At 44.6% G+C, this 20,239-nt stretch overlaps 2 protein-coding genes across 2 annotated transcripts in view; one reads left to right on the top strand and one right to left on the bottom strand.

The window, feature by feature from the left end:
* The window catches only part of T265_01392 (hypothetical protein), a gene marked incomplete at both ends in the record, with an annotated part of 60,492 nt that overhangs the window by 36,925 nt on the left and 3,328 nt on the right, over positions 1-20,239 (top strand). Inside the window, one exon of the mRNA XM_009165418.1 lies at positions 13,107-13,400. Within this exon, the coding sequence (XP_009163682.1) occupies positions 13,107-13,400 (294 nt within the window). The remainder of the gene's footprint in view (positions 1-13,106; positions 13,401-20,239) is intronic.
* On the bottom strand, positions 11,361-13,952 carry T265_01393 (hypothetical protein; the record flags this gene model as incomplete). The annotated part of the gene is made up of 1 exon (XM_009165419.1): positions 11,361-13,952. The coding sequence occupies one exon, from the start codon at positions 13,950-13,952 to the stop codon at positions 11,361-11,363; it is 2,592 nt and encodes an 863-aa protein (XP_009163683.1).

Genomic DNA, 20,239 nt, shown 5'->3' with positions numbered 1-20,239 from the left:
ATAAAACGTCGCTTTGAATCTCGGAACCTTTTCACGAGTGTGTGCATGAAGCGATGGCGCACTCACACCAATAATGTAATGGTTCTCAAATTTCACGAAGTAACCTAGCATTTAAAAGCAATACACATAAAAGAACCAAGCCATTCGTGTAATATGGGATGACTTGAAGATCAGTTGTACTTCGGAAAGCTCGAAAACAACATTGGGATTCCAACTTTTGCCCTCAGGTTACGCTGTCCTTCGCCATGGCGCCAGGAACCAATAGATCTTAATACATCATCGATGGCGACCGTGCAGCTTGGTCCGGACTACCACACTGCTCATCACATTCGGTCCTCAGTTTTCGGATTTTCGTATCAATCATCTAATATCTTGTCAAATTGTATCGCACTGTGAGATAGCCCCAATGCACGACATAAAAAGACATAGTGAACCGATTAGGACGAAAAAGCCGAAGTAGCCTACCACCACCTCAGTGTTCGAGGGTTTATTGAAATCGGTAGCGAAAGACGTTGGTAATGAAGTTTGGATATGCTGGGGAGATTTGTGGTCAACATGAGGGGTCGCTTTTTCCATTGCAACACTTCCTACTTGGAACGGAGTTTCCAGTGTCTTTCCTGTGATACGATGTCTAACTCGCTCTAACAGTTCGCCCTATCATACGACTGAAGTGTTGCAAACTGGATACTTGCAAGTGATAGGGGGTGAGATACATCTCATTCTGTGGACCGGTGACCATCACTACTTCAAGCTATCTACAACGGACGCTTTTTACAGGTCCTGTCAGCCATTCCTGTAGCGGAGTTTAACCGTAAAACCCTCGTTGGACCGAATCCGCACAAGTCAGTAGTCAACTTTTCAAGACATCGGATCATCTATTTCCGTCATGTTGATACTCAGAAGTATGCCATTTAACTGCCTGGTAGAGGAAAGCGTAGATTCGAGCATGAAAGTATTACCTCAAAATTGACGGACGATCCACGCGCTATTTCAGTAACCATAAAAGACACTTCTCTATCTGTTGATCCCTCGAGATGAATTCGTAAATACTTTATGCAAGTCGGTGCTAGTTAGAGAAATTCCTATCCGATTTGTTGCCTCTCTGTAAAGCGTTGTCACGGTTATTTCTGTCTGGTCGCAGCACCTGTGGGAGACCACATCGTGCTAGAAACCGGTCGTCCTTAGTTCTCCAACACAGGTCAAACTGGTGAGTATTTTTTCGAAGTCACCGTAAAATGGGATTATTGCAAATTCCCCCTCGACCAGTCGCGTAACTCTGCGCGCAAGATGGCTTTTCATTTTGTACATACACCACGCACTGAACCCACAAACCCCCCACATAACAGTCGTGCAAATTAAGCACTGATAATCTGTAACTCTGACGTAAGAAAAGAAGGCATAATATGCACGAATTTCCTGCAAGTAAACCATTGTGTGACAGATGCGTCACCGGACAAAATGGCAGCAACATATGTTTGGAATCAATATGACTTTGCCAGCACACCTACCAAAGCATTATTGATCGAGCACAAGTGTTGGTGCGTAACTAGGCCACCGTAAAAAATAGACAGTGACACTACTCCCTCACGCAGTGCTTCCGCTGTGCCTCGAACCAGACCGAACTTTGTCCGGCCGATTACTGACAAGGCGACGCCATTTCTGGGGAGAAGGGGTGTGCGAACAATCGTTTCGGGGTACCAGTTTGAAGTTTGGAGACCATATGAACATATAGCCCGAGTTACCGAGTAATCAGGTGTCCTCATGAGAGACTCCGTTAGTTTCACTGACTGACGAGGACATTCGGTTGCTTAACTTATGGTGGTTGGTCTGCCAGGAAGTACATTGAAACGCCAGTCGAAATGTTACTGACCAATGTTAACTAACGTATAGCTAACCAAACTGGTCTACTCCTCGATCACACGAATGTCATTTCGTAGCACGCTGTCTATTTACATAAAGGAATGACTGAGTAACCAATCCACTTCAAAAAAGTTCCTCGAATGACTTCTGATTTCGCTTGGAGCATCAATCGTCCTGCTGCTTATTCTGCACAGTATGAGTGTCCCGTAATGTTTTTTGTTCCAAATGGGCAGCATGAAATCGCTTTAGATGCTGACGGGAAATGTATAATGGCCACCCAATGAACAGGTGCTCGATCTTATTACTGCTAACTGCCGCGTGTTGTCTCATCATGGCCAAACGTGGTCTTCTCTGGGAGGATAAAACACAGTGCCTTCTTCACGTAAAAGAAACTCGACACCAGCTATAAAATATCTCGGTAGAAAAGAAGAGGAATTTGTCTCCACACGGTTCTTGAAATGACGCGAAACCAAAATAATAGTACCTCTATATCAAATTAAGGGTTTTACAGCCTCGGTGCGTGCAGGCCTACGCGCGCATTTTCGAGTCGGCATGTCCAGAGGTTCGGGTATCCGTGTATCCAGAGCTGCACACACAAAGCTCATGGCAAGAAACCACACTGGTCAGTCTGCCAACACTAAGCCCCGGGACAAATAAGCGGTGCAAGTGCAATAGGCAGCCTAGATCAGTATCTACAGTGTTAGGCCCGTCTTGGGGCGGCAACGGGCGACAGGGTTAGCGAGTCAGACAGTGGCACAGAATCAGCAGCGATGGACGTTGGTCTGGTTTTTCATGGGAGACAACCCATGGCGGGCAACCTACGAGAACGTAGTGTTGACCGCGAAAAAATCAGTCGCACATAGTGCCTCTCTCAGTAAACCAATAAGTGAATTGCCCTCGTTCGATTCGAATTCGTTCATTTCGCATATATTGTTTGTTCTAAGATTACCAGGAGCATGGTATAAGTGATTTCTAGCATACTCAACTCCTGAACACTGGTTTGGGTTGTTCGAAAATTCACTGTGCACAAAAATCCAATGAAGCTACAAAAGAACTGGGAGCAAATGCGATAACAAATAAACTGGGGGTATTAATTTTCCGTAAGTCTGGCGCGATCAGTAATTCATTCCCCGTCTGGGCAAGGGCACGACAAGTATGAGGATTGTTCAGGCATACATAAGTCATTTGATGGCTCATTGTTTTGCTTGAAGAGGAACAGTAGCTCCGCTCATTTAGACGTTAGGCACAGAAATTGCACGCCGACGGCTTTCAAACATCATGTGAGGCGTTCCAGAAGTTTAGAAGGGTGAACATACTCATATTTGGTAGAGAGGATAGGGTATACTGCGCGCGCATGGTGGGACATCCGAGTTTCTGTTGTCTGTTTCATTCATATAGCTGAGTGCCGATCTGGAAGAAACCAAGTCAGTTTGTCCAAGTTGCTACTGGTCCTAAATTAAAGGCATCACCGACGAAGTATGACAGAACGGATTGAGGCCATGCGAGCGTCGTTTCAGAATTCGCAAAACTAGCGCTTAGGTTTTGTTGCGATGCTTGGTCTACAAATTGTGCAAATTGTAGGCAATAAGTGCTATGTTTCTTCGATCTTTTCAAGGCTCCCATGTATGGTTGGATGAGTTTGTGACTGAGAAGAAAGGTGACAAATAAAATGCGAAATCATGGCCGTGTACCCTAGCCGGCGTAACTAGCACCGTTTCCTCACTCAGCACTATTCTCGGAAGGAAGATTTTCACACTCACGTCAGGTAAAAAAGACTGGCAGGCATATAAATGACGGGTTGCAACTAAAAATTAATGACATTTAGTCACACAAGCCTTAGTTTTGTGGCAGTAATTAACGACCAAAAAAGTGCAAAGGCTAATTCCCTTCAATGTTAGGTAAATTTCATGGGACTTTTTGATGAACTTTCCAACTAAACTTCCGGACAGAGCGGTAAAGCGTTTTAGGAGATTGAGACTCGGAATTGCGCGCGTCGAATGCGTACAGTTGCGCGCAACCTAATTTTAAATGGAAACACCGTTATTTCGATCTCGTGTCATCTTATAAATCGTATCGAGGCAACTATTGCTTTCCACCGGGATATCTTATAAATGGTACCCAGACATGATTTTACTAGTTGAGGTCACGTGAACCCGAAAAAGGTGTCGACTACCCAGAAAACAGCCTGTTTCTGAAAGGTTGTCTCCTGGGAGGATTGCTGCTGTCTGCTTCGGTACGGACTCGAAAATGGACATACTATGTGAGAAAAGCAAGCCACTAAAGTATTGAATTAGATGACAATATTGTAATAAATCAGTCAAAATCTGTGAAAAGATAGCCGAGACAAAACAAAAAACTTACCAGTTGACCCTAGCTTAAACAGGTCCAATCGAAAATACAGGGCCTTTTGGTAACGTGCTGAAATATTGATAACTCGGGCGAGTTTATTGGTTGTTGATCAGGTGGCTGTTGATCTGTTCGCCGAGCCGATCTGTCGCCGTAAGCCAATTGCCAAGCCACCTGATCAACAACCAACAGGGCCTTTTGGTCAGTAGCTAAGCACCTTGACTACCGAGTCGTCTCGGGCACGTTGAATCGGAAAGCTACTTTGATTGCAATCCCAGTTAATCTGCATCGAAATGCGGAACCGTCGTAATGTGAGGCCAGGTATGCAGTCAGCTTGGATCACATTGATAGTTTATAGATGAAGCTGAGGCTGGAAGGAAACACAGTTTGGAAACGCGATAAGAAAGATTGTCAACATTTTATTATGGATTCTGCTAATCTCCAGCTGGAAATCCAAGTTGCATTGTACAGGGTACTGACGTTTACTGGCAACCTTTGGAATTATACAGCTCACGGCCTAGTATGTTTTCCATAGCATATTTAGAGTTTTGAATATACAACATGCAAAATGCTACTGGGTATATCGGTTTGTCCTGCTATCCTTCAACTTGGAACATTCAGATTTCCCAGAGATCCTTCGAGACAGCTACTTATTGGAAATGGGATCGATTTGAAATTCCGGAAGCATTAAATTGTATGATGAAAGGTCACGAAACGCCCGTGAGGAGGCGCTAAACTGAATGCAGAAACCAGTATGTTCCAAAGTATGACGCACTTTTGCATACCTTCAGTGAAATTTTGCAAACGTCTTCCATTCTAATTCCGCCACAGTCATAGTTTCTCTTCAGTTCACTTATAGTTGTGAAGGGTCTTCAGTTATATGGACTTGTTACTATACCTCACACGTATTTGAGTCCATTTGTGCCTGCATGGGAGTGCAGGACAGTCAGAGACAGACAACAAAGCAACTCGGACGGGAATAATGTGGTTTGTTGTTGTGCTAGAATATCACCTTTGCCTTCCACCAAGCAATCTGAACCCATTCTCACTTCGAATTCAGACATTTGTATTAGAAGCCCCAATGTCTGGTTATTTGTAACCTTCAGAAACTTTCAGCTGCATTATGGTAAGCCCGTAACTTTGGTAATGGGAGAGAAATTGGTCAGAGGGAAAGAGAAGAGAAAGTGATCATCCAAGTAAATTTACCAGAGAATCGCCCGCCGGAATTTCTGAGCAAGAGAATTGCCTATCAATATACAAAATGCTTACATGTAGGCATATCTAACTTCGGCACCTATCGATGATAATAACCATTCAAGGGCAGAACACATTACTCGTAAAGTTGCTGAAAATTCCTTGATAGCACACGACCTGTCTCACCCTTCTTGGGTTCATTAGTTAGGCACAGTCCCGTATCCGAGTTTCCATTAACCTTGTGGTCGAGAATATCATCTCAAGTGAAACATACGGATTCGAGGGCGTTTCTTTAATTGCCTCACATGAGCTATCGTATCGCTCGTGACGGGGACAGTTGATCAGTGAATGATAATTACAAAAGATGACACTATAATTATGACTTTGGACATCGCTGATTCTACCTACAAAAAATGTACACGTTGAGAGGAGCTCAGAGGTGGCGATCAAATAGAACAATGAACTAGCCTCAGTATTACACTATCTCAACATTCGATATCATCAGACGCGTGCTTCAAATCAGCAAACAACCACATTGGGTAATACATTTTGAAAATATTAATCTTTCAAGTACAGATGAAATCATGAAGCATGCATGCTTTAATCAAGTTTCTGCACCTCTCTCTACTATCGCCGACGAGTTTATCCGTTTCTCATTTGCCTTTCCCTGCGCGGATACACGTGCACCCATCGTTATTAAATGTCTACGTGAATTATTCTCTTCGTTTGGTATGCCTGTATATTTACATTCGGATCGTGGCACCTCATTCATATCTGACGAACTGTCCGCATTCCTACATGACAGAGGGGTCTACACCAGACGAACAACTGCTTAGAATCCCCAGGGGAGCGGGCCATTCGAACGCCTCAACGGGGCACCCTGGAACGCAATCCAGCTCAAACTCAAGACAAAAGGCCTTCAAATCTGTCACTGGTTGTCGATTCTATCAGATTTCCTCCACTCTATACGGTCCCTTCTCTGTGTCTCCACGAATGCCACTTCATATGAACGAATGCTTCGGTTTGAAAGTCGATCATCCTGCGGTTTGTCTATACCAATTAGGCTAACTACTCCAGGATCTGCTTTACTGAAAACATTTGACCGTGCCTCAAAGTATGAACCAGTCGTTGAGGAAGTCGAACTTATAAGTTGCGATCCATATTAAGCCCATGTTATTTTTCCCGGAGGAAAAGAATGCACTGTATCCGTCCTTCATCTCGCTGCTTGTGGTGATCGGCCACACGTCAACGAGTTCACGCGTACCTCATCCAGTGAAGGCAATGGCCGACTTGCATGCGCCTCCGCTCAATAACCATAATGATAATACCGATTAGACTTCAGTCTCATCCCCGTGCCCGGGTGATGTACCTGCATCTCCAAATACATATGATTTAGCCAGGCTCCAGCAGCTTACGCCACCCTATATTTTAAGAAACCGAGAAGCCTGACCACACTCATTATCCGTTAGTGGGTTTTTACAATCATTCATTCAGTCCCCGCGTCCGTATTACCCCTCTCTACACACAATCCAACGTCCCAGGTGAATGTAATGACTATCCTTTGTGTTCACATTGTCGTTTCCTATTAACCATGCTTTCGCCTTCACTTTCAGCTTCTGTACGTCTATTCTTAAACAAGGGGGCGAGATAGCCCAAGTGGTTGGAGCGCGAATTTACTGACCGGAGGGTCCGTGGTTCGAACCCGACCTCTGCCTCTCGACCTCCTCTGTCTAGGCTTGGGCAACTTGGTAGTATCCAAGCCCCCGTGCCTCATTCGGGTGGCATGGGAGCTAGGCACCGGAAGGATGTTACAGTTGAGCGATTTATTTTTATCTCATTCTTAGACAAGTCAAGCGCTATCCAGTCTTGTTCTCGCGCTCAATCAGGAGCGATACTCCATCTGTAACAACTAACAAGTCATTTTCATGTTACCAAGTATCGACGAAGACCTCAAGACAAGGTCGTCTCCCCCTGGAGAGAGAACCGCTCAGAATAAACCACTTTTGGTTGGTGTCCTGATGCGCATTCAGACGGCAGGCTTCCTACAAAGAGGTAGGTCCCTTGAGGCAGTCACTCTAAAAAGTAATAAGTGTTGTTGGTAGTGTGAGGAGATTTGGGATTTTTGTGGAAATTTCGTCCTGTAAGTGAAGCCAATCTATGCTGAAAAGCCGAGAAGCACTGTGCTTCTTCACTTACAGGACGAAATCTCCACAGTAATAAGTGTACACGAAGATTTCCAAGTTCATACAACCCTAAGTATCACAGGGTCTCGAGAACTATACATAATGCAACTCCTGGAGTTGCGTGCACTAAAGCCGGTTTCCAGATATCTTACTAACGATACTGGGACGCGTAAGAAGCTTTAGCGTTGAAACAACTCCGAAAGTTCTAAATGGAACCAGGTCATGAAGTAGGAAGATTCGGAGTCAATCACCCAGTAAACGTATTGACGAAACCCTGATAGGTAAGTAAGCTCAATCGGAAACTATGCGCGATATCTTCACAGTACATGATACCAAAATATTAACCAATTATGGGAAGGAGCACCGACCGGAAATCACAGCACATTCTGGGCGTAAGTTTGTCCAAGTGATCGCACTTTCTAGCGTCATGGAGCCATTGGTAGGCTCTAAAGCCTTCCACATGATTTGTGCTTACTACGGATGTGGGACCGGTGAATTCTTAAAAAGGTTGACAGTATGGTGAATGTATCAAATAACTCGTCTTGCCCGTCCCTCGGTTATCGAACTAACCGTGAATAATTGGGATTAGGGTATTCGAATTATGGAATGTTCCCTAGAAAGTGCTTTCAACTTAAACGAAGTTGCTGAAAACTCTTCGACAGCCCACGACCCGTTTCGACTTTTTTCAAGCTCATTAGGTGGGCGCAGTCCCCAAGTGTCCGTCAGCATTGAATCCACATTGCAAGAAATTTGATTTATATACTCATCCGCATACCAATTTATTTTGACCGGAGAATCAACGGGATCCTTTTTCTGATATTCTTCAACTGAATGCGCTGCACAAAGGACCTCATGTTCAGTTGGTGTGATGTTCGGGATACCACAGTATATTTGTATAAAGGAAACTACTCACAAGGTTGCCGAGAACTCTTCGAAGGATAAGATAATGATCGTTCAGTCGCAAAGCCCTTTCGGTGCCTAGCTGCCATGCTACCCAAAGGAAGTACGAAGACTGGGATACTGCCAGGTTGCCCAAGCCTACACAGGGGAAGTCGAGAGGCAGAGGTCGGGTTCGAACTACGGACCTTCCGGTCGGTAAATTCGCGCTCTAACCACTGAGCTGTCTCTTCGACAGTCCACCAGTTGTTCCGCCCTTCTTGGAACTCATCAGGTAGGCGCGGTCCTCGAGTTTTCAACTTCAACCCAAGTTGTACAAAATCCGCGAACTGCACTCATTTGCACACCAGTTTGGCTTTAACAGGAGACCCAAGTGATAGCCTCGTTTACGATAATCTCCAACCATCATTTGAACCTATTATTATAGGCTCTGAAAACCCGCCCCCCGACAACTACTTGCCCGTTTTGTGGATTCTGCATCTAAGTTTTTTTGAACATATCAACGTCCAAGGTCACAAGTCACTCCGTGAGGTCAAAAAATCCTGACCACAAGATTACGTGCAACCAGAGTCCTAAAGAGGGTCACCGAATGAGCCGGTAAATGCGGCTTATGGCACACACAACACATCCACACAACCACAAAGTTAATAGAAACAAGCTGGAGCCGTTTATTTACTTGCCTGGAGCAGTCGACAACGGGAAAGGCAGGAAGCGTGCATTTCATTTACGTAGCTGCAAATCCTCTTCAAGTACATAACGGCTTGCAGCCGAGGTGTAATGGGGGTGAACATCAAGATGGTTAACAGTTGGTTTGGGTCGCATTTCTGTTAGGCTATAAGGGGATCGGTAGATGGAACGGCGGAGTTCAGTGTTCTTAATTTAGTCGTACTTAGAACGTAAATGTTAAACAGCTGCGGATAAGAAACCGCTAGCCGGTACTCCCAGAATGCCCACATGCGAATAACCGCAAGGTAGATATTGTAAATATCTTGCTAGGTCCTTATTGATGGAATCAGATGCATACAGCTTTTTAAGAGGGAAGGGAACAACCAACCAACTGCACCGTCCCCGGATGAACACGAACACGTTGAGCTACCTGAGTGCACTTTATTGATGAACTTAACTATGGTCATTTTTATTATGGAAAGTACTTCTTCCATGAGCATGATGTAGATTATACAAATGCACATCAGGCTCAACGTACACGAATGCGGTTCGAAAATGTTCCTGTCAATTCCATAACCACGGGCAATATGCAAACAACGTAAAACCTGGTCAGACACTGTTAATCTCCATTAATTCACTCCATGAAAACATGGGTTTCTGTCAGTCAGGATATGCCTTCGTACCCCGTCCTGGCCGTCTGTCGTTTTACACCAGGCAGTGTCGCACCTCGTTCCCATTCTTCACCACCTTCAAACACCTGGCACACCATCTGTCATGTTCAGTAGTGTCGACTAAAAAGGCCAAGGGAATATATTTGAAAAATTTCGTTCCACAAACAACTGAATCGGGTTATCACAGTCCGATTCTCATACAGGCTTGTTAGCCAAGTTCAGGGGCACGAAACTAGTCAACTGTGAAGGAGTTGCATCCGTTATGTGTTATTTGAGGCCATAGCTACGATTGAAAAAGTCAGGCTTCATGCCCTGCCCGGTGTCGAATAGTTCAAGCAACCGGCATGGGTATTCCTGAGTTAACCCAATGACTGTGCCACGCCCAGCATTTCCAACGTCCTAACTTTTTCAACATATGCTCAACTATCATGAGACCCAACATCTAGTGAATAGGGCCAAAGTGTTCATTGATGCTATTCTCAGACCACTCCAGTTCCGAAGTCGAATAAAGCGTGGCGGACGTTGAATGGATCTCACAAGTGAACAGTTATACCATGGTGACCAACTTAGGCCCAAGCCGGCTCGTTGATCAGTAGTGTTTAATGACCCCAGCCCAATGTCCATTGGCCAAGGCTTGGATTATAACGGTACAGTATGAGTAGCGGTTCCATGAATTCGGTTGCCTAGATAATCCGCAACCCATTGTCAGAACCACCCCCTACGAAAACCTTCCCAACTGAACATTGTTCCTCTTGATTTCACAAAACGACTCTTTTTAGGCCACGCCAGACTCAGGCTTCGTCTGTATAAGGAACTATCAGTGACACATTACCTCACCGGACACTGGCGTCACCGGGCTTCACAAGAGCGCGCCCGTGGAATATCGGGTAAACGTGCCTGCCCCACTCATCAGATCGTCATTTGGTTATCACTGAATCAGCCTGCCAGGTAACGGGAAACACAAATGACCGTATATCACAAACAGATCACTGTTCTATGGTCATCTTAGGCTTACAGTCACACCATTAGTAGAGTTTACAGAAAGCAAAATAAAATAACAAATCGAGTAGAATAATGGAAACTGCGCATGCAAACAACTGGTCGGAAGGTAACTGTACGTGGCAACAACAGCGGTGATTTGTAGTTGATCTAGTCGCGTACTGGCGAGGAAGAAAGCAAGGGAGCGGGCCACATAATCACACGTATACAAGCATTTGATCAAATGAAAAACAACATTTCATCTGTTAACACATCTCTGTAATGCATCGCCACAGGGTGAAAGACAACGCTATCTCATGGATAGCTGGAGGAATAATCTGGGGCTGTGGATCGCAAAAAAGTCACTAGAGTTTGATGGAAAAGAATGCTCGATCTCACTCACCTGGGTCTGTAGACACCCATTCCAGGATGCTGCAGAATGTGGATGTGTGGTCTGTTGGATGAAAACTTGGCAGCATAAGGCTTACGCAATTGCAGGAACAGTAAATAACTTTGTAATCCAGCATTTGTTCGTACAGAGATGGATACAGGAAAATGGAAGCTCTCACTCAGAGGCCCCAGTTAGACGATGAAATAAGCGTTCGTTGCAATCCTGACTTTTTTCTGGAGTTCGCTGACTTAAGAAAACATAGCCGCCGATAAACTCAACAATGGTCTTGCAGTTTGTACAAAGCGGTCGAAAAGTTAGAGAGCCGGTTCGAAAGTCCAGAACCACTTTTCCGGCTTCCCAGTTCACATTCCACGCACGGAGGTCTGTAAAGTTCCAGGCCCGAAGCACATCGCCAGTATGTGGAGATATGATCTCGAACCGACCTTGACATATGGCAACAACATCATCCATAGGAGCACTGAAAAACCCACCGTTGTTCGTATTCAACCCGAGGTTAGTCCCACGGTCGAACTCTACAGTGAAGTAGCTTCGACCAAAGCCAGTGAGGCGTTGCCACGCTTGAATGAACTTGTACTTTGTTTCAAGCAGAGATAAATCACGAATACTCACATGAGCCTCAGTTATTCGGTGCCGTAGATAGTCTTTTGACTTGGCCTTCCGGATGATCCGATCTGCGCAAAAATCACTCAGGTCGCCCAGGTACTTTACTGATTCATCCGCAGAGATGGCGGGAGTAGGTCCAGGCACTTGGAGTCGGAGAATTTCCAATATTGTATCGACCTCTCGATCGTAAGCGACTCGACTGGCCAAGGTTTTACCTTTTGAGCCCAGACGGCAGGCCGCTAACCATCGGGCATATTGCTCAGCTGCTTCAAAGCGCAGCCAGAGCTCATCGCGACCACCACTTTCTGTGGATTCAGGGAGGACAGAGAGTTTAAGGATATACTTGTGAGTTGCTGTGCTCACATCAGGGGTGATGGTACAATCACGCAGCGAATAGCTGTACAGAGGATGCTCACAATCACGTTGACTTTTGTACAAATGGAGTCGAGCCTCCCGAATAACAACCCAATAAACCTTGTAACGCCGCAACAAAAGAGTACGTTCCTTGAATACTCGCAGACTATCTTGCAACGAAGGGATCTCAGCCGTATCTGTGACATCACAACTACGAAGATTAGAGCGCAGCGTCCCACCGTAAGTGTCTGGGGAATTCTGTAGAGCTCTAGACGCTGAACCCGGTTCCTCGGCTACCCCACATGATTGTTCTAGTTCTGCCAGCAAGGCATCTACCTCATCTACTCCGCCCTGAAGCTGCTGTTGGGAAGCGCCATCGACTACACTTGCACTTGGAAACGGAGATGCGTTTCCGGAGAGACGCATAAGCGATGAACTGCCTCCCTGTTCACTAACCCCGTAATAGGGTGATCCAAGAGCAGTTGGTTGTCGTTTCGAGAGTTCTGGGCTGCTTCGCAGTCTATGCGCATAATGCGTACCCAATGTGCTGCTACCTGGTCCAAAGGTGGGATAATAGTTTGGGCTCGAGGGTTCTGTGAGAGACCCCGGATACATCATTTGTCTGACTGCTGTGGACTGCAACTCAGCTTGCAGCTGATAGGCTGCGAAAACGATCATTTCATCCTCTGTACAGTCAATCAGACCTGACAATATAGACCAACGTGCTTGTTCGTACAACTGATGTATTCTCACGGCATCGTACTTCATATTGATATCATAAAATGCAAAGAACTTGAAGCACAGGTACAATGTCGGTAAAGCAGTACCAGCTTCTTCATATCCGGTCGGTGGAGGCTCGATTCCATGTTCCAGAAGGGATCGGGATGAGTCAAGCCAACCGCTATTTAGCCGGGCTTTCTGAACCAAATTTTTCGGTTTTAGTAACCAATCCTCACCGAACACTGTTTTGGCACGTCGCCTAAAGTTACAGTCAGCATATTGCGCAACGTCCAATCGCTCACGATCTAGAGAGTTCTCTGAGTGCATTCGGGCCATAGTCCCTGCGGTAGAATGGAGTGTTCCGTATGGGCTACGTGGTGATGCGTCGACACCAGGACTGAGCGGTGTGGGTGAGCCGGAAGTGGAGAACTTGGAACGCATGGCGGAAGCTTGCGTGGGGCGCGACTGGAAGCTCGTAGGCGCCGGAGAAATCCGGACTCCCTGCCGAAGATCCGGGTGAGGCAAATTGGATTTCAGGTGGGCCTTGGTGATTGGAAAGGACAGAGACAATTCTTCTGGATGTCGAATGTTCAGTTCCTTGCAAATTCCTCGGACAACATTAAACACACGAGCGGAATAATTTACACGAAGCACCACAGAGACCATCGAAGGTAATATCACTTGGAGATTGCCATGCATCCGGCGGAACACCAGTTTCGCGTCAGACTGGATTCCGTATTGATCCAAGGTGGTTCTATTGTGTAAAAGCCACATATTGCGGTCAGCCCACCAAACCCCATGATCGGACCAGCTTTGCTGTCGATTCGCACACTCAACAATTCGGTGCATCAGTCCTCCCAAAGTCAAATCACCCAAAACCCGAACTTTTACCTCCGCACCAAGATCTTCAACGTAAACTGACAGTTCCCAAGATCCGTCAATGTAGTTCCCATCCACAAGGAGCCTGTTAAGCGTAGCAAGTCCATTAGCAGCTGAATAGCTGTAAGAAACTCCATTTTCTGTTCCTCCCCGATTCATGCGATCATAATGACTGACGGTGGATGCCATGGTGTACAGTTGTGTGTACAGTTATGACTGTCGTTCAATTTAATCCATAGTTCAGCAAGACGCGTGACGAGGAAGACCCTCGCCTTCGGTTATCGGAAAGCGAATAACCGTCTTAACTGGCTAGCTATCCTCTAGTCAACGGCGTAGGCTGAGTGGTGTGCCATCACACGAACAGGCACACACAACACAAGCCATGGGCGGTATGCGCATCACACGTGTATACACACACTCCACGCGCGCCTTCATTGACCCTGCGTCATACGCCGGTTTGCGATTGGCTAATGTAACCAGTGTCCTGGTTGGATAGAAATCGTTGCATATTCCGCCTATAGATTTAGGGCTCCATTGTCTGTCAGCCTAACGATCAGCCCAACAGCCCATATCAATGCCTAAATGGGCGTGTGCAAAAAATCGCGCTCGACCCAACTTAGAGGCCAGACCGTCGTCGGCTCGACCAAGGGCTCAGGTTACACCATAAGTCGTGCGACAAACCAGGCCACGACCGACATCACGGTGTTTGAAATTGGCTTGGAGGGCTTATTGGTGTTTCTAGCGCCTCACGTAGATTGCCGTCCGTCACTTACGCAGGCGACTTCGCCTGCCTGTGCCTGCTTCAGCTTGCACAAGGCTTTCCAACAATCCCCACTGCTCCCCCTTGAAGAAAGAACATTCAGTTGAATGACAAATTGTTGATCCTGGATACATCCACGACATCCAACAGCATCCACAGGCTGGCTACTTAGTTATTCGGACGTTTCCTAATGCTGTGGCCCCTTTATATACTCGACGAAACAGACTACGCTGCCTTGAACGTTCTCGACCCGACACTGAATACAGGGTTGCTGAACCACTTCGACCATCCACTATCTGTTTCGCCGAGTGCTTCAGCTTTTTTTCTTATCCTGAAAACAAGGTGTATGTAAGTGGAGTGACACACTCATTGGAAAAATCGACTTGATGTTAAGGGGATGTTATTTTAGTGTATTCAAAATTATTGTGCAGTCTGGGGTTGGCAACGATGTGGTTCCAGGTCTCCCGCGACATCAAATTGATTTGCAAACGGTTGTATAACTCCACAATCCGATGCTCAAGTAGGAAAGAAAGAAAATGGAGATTTCGGGGACCAAACCTGTCTGATTAGACCTGAGAAGGGAGAAACCGGCAGCGAGCTGTCTGGGGTTTTCATGAGCATTCCATTAGTACTGAAACACAATTCAACATCTTGAATATCGTTTCAGCTGAAAAAAGAGACAGCTTTTGTGCAGTTCATTCAGTTGAAGACAATTACAGGAGAGGGATATCGGTGGATTTCAGCTGAGTCTCCCTTCAAGGCCAATTTAATTTACAAACGAGTGGTCGTCTCAACAAAATTGGTTTCCATGCTATTTATGAGGTTGCTGAATACTGTTCGATAGTCCACGACCAATTTCGTCTTCCTGAAGTTAGGCGTGGTCCCAGTTTTCATGATGCCTATTTCCTACTTGAACACCAAACTGTTGCCACTGGCGAAATACACTCAGTTGCAAATTACATCAGCGTTAACGAGTGACTCGACCGAATCCCTTCTTATGATTGTATTCTACTGAAGCTTCTTCATAAGGGCCACATCATATTTCATCTGAAATGCTATTCGAGACATTGAGGTATATTATTTTAACTTAACACACCTAAGGCTTATGAGAATTCTGGATGGTCCACTAACTGTTTTGCAGTTCATGGGAAGGCCTGACCTCGAATCTTGATCAGTCTTATTTTCTGCATGAACACAAATATTTGGTTTCTTTCTCTTCGTTCGAATTAATTAGTCTGGATTCAAACTTACTGATGAATCGTGAGACATACGATCTCATTCGGTGTGGGCAGTTGCAAAATTGGTGACTTCAAGACTGAGTTTGGAGTTTGGTTCGGAAAGGAAAATGGACAATTTTCAGTCAAAATGTAACCCAAGTACGGAAATTGTAGCTAGTCGTTTTATAGGTGACTGAGGTGAAGTTTTGGAACAGGGCACTTCTCTGCGGTAGTGCCACGTTTTACTATGTTCATTATTTTATTATTATTATTATTATTATTATTATTATTTATTCTATTCGATTCACAATAATGGGATCATGATGGAAAATTTTTGTGGTCCCATATTTAAACCACAAAATTCACTATGTACGCTTTTTATCTGTTTGTTATTTCGCTTACAGGGTGGGACTGATCCTGTAAAAGAAGCGAATGTCTTCCCTATTCGGTAAGAATTATGCGATACTGCTCTTCAATATACGTCTGCGGTCGCTGAAGGCTATGAGGCATCTGACCACGTGATGTCTCCATCTGATGACCTGACAGGTCGACAAGCAACAGGGTGTCATCTGAGCTAACGATTCTGGAACAGTTATTCAAAGAATGTTTTTACACAAATCCGTCATTCGATGAAATGTCCCTTCGACTGATGAACCTGAGCCTCTTACCCGATAGTATAATTTTTTAGTCCCAGTCCTAGTCTTATAGTTTTTAAAAGTTAAAACAGGCAAATACAAGGCTAAGGAGAAAACGCGTAAATAATTTTCACATACAACCTTCACCTTGCCTGAAACGAGTTGTAGCGTTTCGGTGATCAGCACAACTCTATAATTAAACTGTTACCTTAATTATTTGCTCAGTCGTAGCCTTTTCCGAGGGTAAAAGGCAATATTATCAGAACACAATGGTTGCGAGTATTCTTATCAGACTTATCAGCACTTATAGAGAGTTTATAGGGTCAAAGGGACAGATTCCCTTGGTTACAGCTAAGAAATGACTTATACATGCTTTTTCGAGTTTCCCTCCGAGACCTAAGTTGTAGTCATTGCTCTGAAGTGCACACACTTCCTTTTGTCCACTCGCTCTGATCCTTTCCAAGGGTTCATACGAATGTGAGCTGTTTTTGGGTTCTCACCAAGAAAATCTCACTTACTGTTCCCTAAACCATGTAGACTATTTATAAGTATACTTTTTCGGATGAGACTTTATCGAAGGCGGTTGTCATTATTCCTGCATTCTGAATCCAAATGAGTCAGCTTAATAGATTATGCAGTTGTTCACACAGGGCAAAATTAGACCTCAAGTTAAACCTGAATTACGAATTGTAGTCCGATATTTCTGCAAACAGGAATGAAATAGATAATGCGACTGGTATCGAAAACGACGAAATTAGGATTACAGGACGGTTTTGGTTAAGCCGAAGAAAGAAAACTGTGATGGCTGAATTTCGCTTTGAGATTGCGACACGCCAGACGATATTCACGGGGCTCCCCTAAGCTATGAACTATATCCGAATAACGAATACGAAATCCTCCGCGTTGCATTATTGCAGTGGTCGTTCGGAATTCGAAATGACCGTAGAAAGTACCCGATAGATAGAAAAAAGAATTAATCTCTCCCAAATAAGAGTGTGGTTGACTGACTGGAGTTGAAATCATGTTTTCAAGTTTGGCGCTTCTGAAATGTCCAGAAACTGTACTCTCTTACCATCAGTGCATAAAAATGATGAGATATACTAGACTTTTTCCGTTTTCCAAGTTGTCCACTCCTTCCGAGTACTGTTTGACTTGTCGCAATTAAGGGATGATATTCTATCCATTTGTCCACGGAAGGGCATATCTCAGCTACGGACAAAAGTGATCATCGACCCGGATGGGACGAATTAACAACCTGAATTAGCATTTCGTCTACTTTCAGTCATCGCCTACTTCACAGGATGACGTAGTTGAATTCCGAGATTCTTTGTTATCATTTTTATTATTACTATTATTGGTATAAGACATGGGGCATTTCTATGTGGAATCCCAAGTTAAACTGACAGAAACATTAGGAGGAGACGACTTGAAGGTGTCCCTTGGTCTGTGTTCTACCAACCAGTTAGATAATGTTCTTCTGATTACTGAGAAAGACACAGTCAGGTAAACAGCTTGAAAAAAGGCGATGCGGTGAATCACGGAGCATAGCATACTGATGTCAAATATAACACCAATCATTCTTTCGAATGGTTAGGTTTCATGGAACAATGACGCTTTGGTTTCGAGTGGCATCCTGTGTTTATTGCCTACTGTGAGAGAATTATACCATGAATGGGCTTAACTACAGTGTTCACTCTGAAATGCAGCACTTGTATAGTTTAGTGGTGTCGAATGCAGGTATTCTTTAGTGGGGGGGCATCTCAACTGAATCTCTTTCGCAGTCTTCACTGGAAAAGACCACTGCGTTGTCTCTCTCTTTTTGCTTCGTTGGGTGGATCTACTACAACCAATAATGACTTAGATGAAAAGCCTGGCAATAACATAGATTTGCAGTTTCCTTTAGACAAGCACGTTCTTCCAGTACAACAAAGTCATCAATCCATGTGAAGGAAGTTGAAAAACGATAGGGTTTTTAATGCACACTTTGGAGAGTGTTTGATCGTACCTAAAATCCCGTCTATATTTTCTTGCCCACCTTGCACCATGTGCAGCTCAACGGTAGATTTCGAACATATGTTTAAAATGAGGACCAACGGAATTTTGCAGAGTTTTAAGCTGATAATCATGTTACTAGGTTGCTTTCTTGTCTTGGCTTATGTCCATGTACCAAATACTTCGACTATTTTGTCTAGCAACCTGATACGGTCTGATAAGGCTCACACGAATGAAAGATCTGATTTGCCGCGTTTACTCGTCTAAGGCCTATCAACATCTAGTCAGTTTGGGTGCCGGTGGGACCTGCCCTAGAACCAGGCTAGAAAATGGCATTCTCTGTGCTGGAGGTGTACACCATCTTCCCTGGCCAAAATTACGCATGCCAATGCGGATGAAGTTTACTGATTTGGCAAACGAAGTACACTGTATCGTTCCTAGAAGTCTGCTGTTGGAGGAAACTATATGGACTAGTGGTACTCAACTTTTACTGCATTCACTGTTGTAAAATGTACCCCGTAGATCGGGAAGGAAAAATATCTGAAAATTCTAAACAGTGGATCACATATGCGATCCCTTTTATGCTCGCCTAGTATGTCCGAAAAAGAATGAAGACGTCCATGCGACAGGTTTGTTTTGGGATCTAAGTCTAACCACATCGAAAACACATCAGGAAAATCCAAGCTCATGGCGTGTTAGTTATCAGGTTCATTAATTTTTAATGCAAATAAGACATTCTGGCTATAGTCGTCAGTAGTCAGATGATTCTCCGAACATGTTAACAGTCAGTTAAAACAAAAAGTCCCACACCTAATTAGCATATCTGTGTTCTAAGTCTCATCGTGCTGTTTTACCTGAAGCCGGTTGAATGAACTCACCTGCAGTTCAACAATATTAATTTTTAACTACAAAACAAAATTTTATCTGATTTATGGACAGTCTTAAACAGCATGAGAAAACCAGTGTGAGGTGAGTTGTAAGTGCTGACACGATTTTCCGACAGTCTGATCACGTGGTTCACGGGAGTAGAACCACACCCAAGGAACACTGGACTGAGTAAATCCGGTAAGTAGATCATGAGAGCTGTTCCAAACAGCTTAATGGTTTGATTTGCTGAAGACGATGATTTCGATGTGCACCTTTTACTGGAAATCTGCTTCCCTGTTCGTTTTGATAGGCACTAAATATCTCAAATGTAACGCAATTCAAAGTATTTCACCAGCGCTCTAATCTCAGTGGATGGAAATGAGTAACTTTTGGCCAGCAGGTGACGAATGATATTCGAGATCGAGCCCAGAATCCAAAAGGACAGTACTTTGGTAACTGGTGTGGAAAAGTCAAGAAGTGGAATCAAGAATTGGATGAGACATAATCAAGGAAACTTCTGTTCCATCCAGCGAAGAGTTCACACTGGCCAGATTGTAGACTGAATATCCGCCCGATTGGGGATTTTAGAATACACTATCACACCAGGGAATGGATGTGAAAGCGTTTAGAGCTATAAAACTGATTTTGTCGTTGAGCGGCATTGAATTAGGCACTCGGCGCTCGTTCGAAGTACAATGAAGTGATTCACCGGGTTATGGAAGCGAAAAGGTCAGGAAATGTAGTCAAAATCTTGAGTTTGTCACGTCCAGTTTTCAGTTTTTTGACGTTTTTTCGCCAAATGCTACGGTGCTATACTTGTGGATTCTGGGTTTGTTTTTTATCGGGTTCGTCAATTATTGACCAAAAGTCATCTATTTTCATTCACCCGTGAAAACATAGAGTGGTCCTATGACTTCACCATGAGGTAAAGGGTGAGAAAACAGACCGTCGAGCTGTTGGGCAACACCCAGCCATCAGCCGACAAGGGTTCAGCAGAGGTCAATA

This window comes from Opisthorchis viverrini (genome assembly GCF_000715545.1).
Source record: "Opisthorchis viverrini unplaced genomic scaffold opera_v5_15, whole genome shotgun sequence".
Lineage (NCBI taxonomy): Eukaryota > Metazoa > Platyhelminthes > Trematoda > Opisthorchiida > Opisthorchiidae > Opisthorchis > Opisthorchis viverrini.
This window is presented reverse-complemented; position numbering and strand designations above follow the sequence as displayed.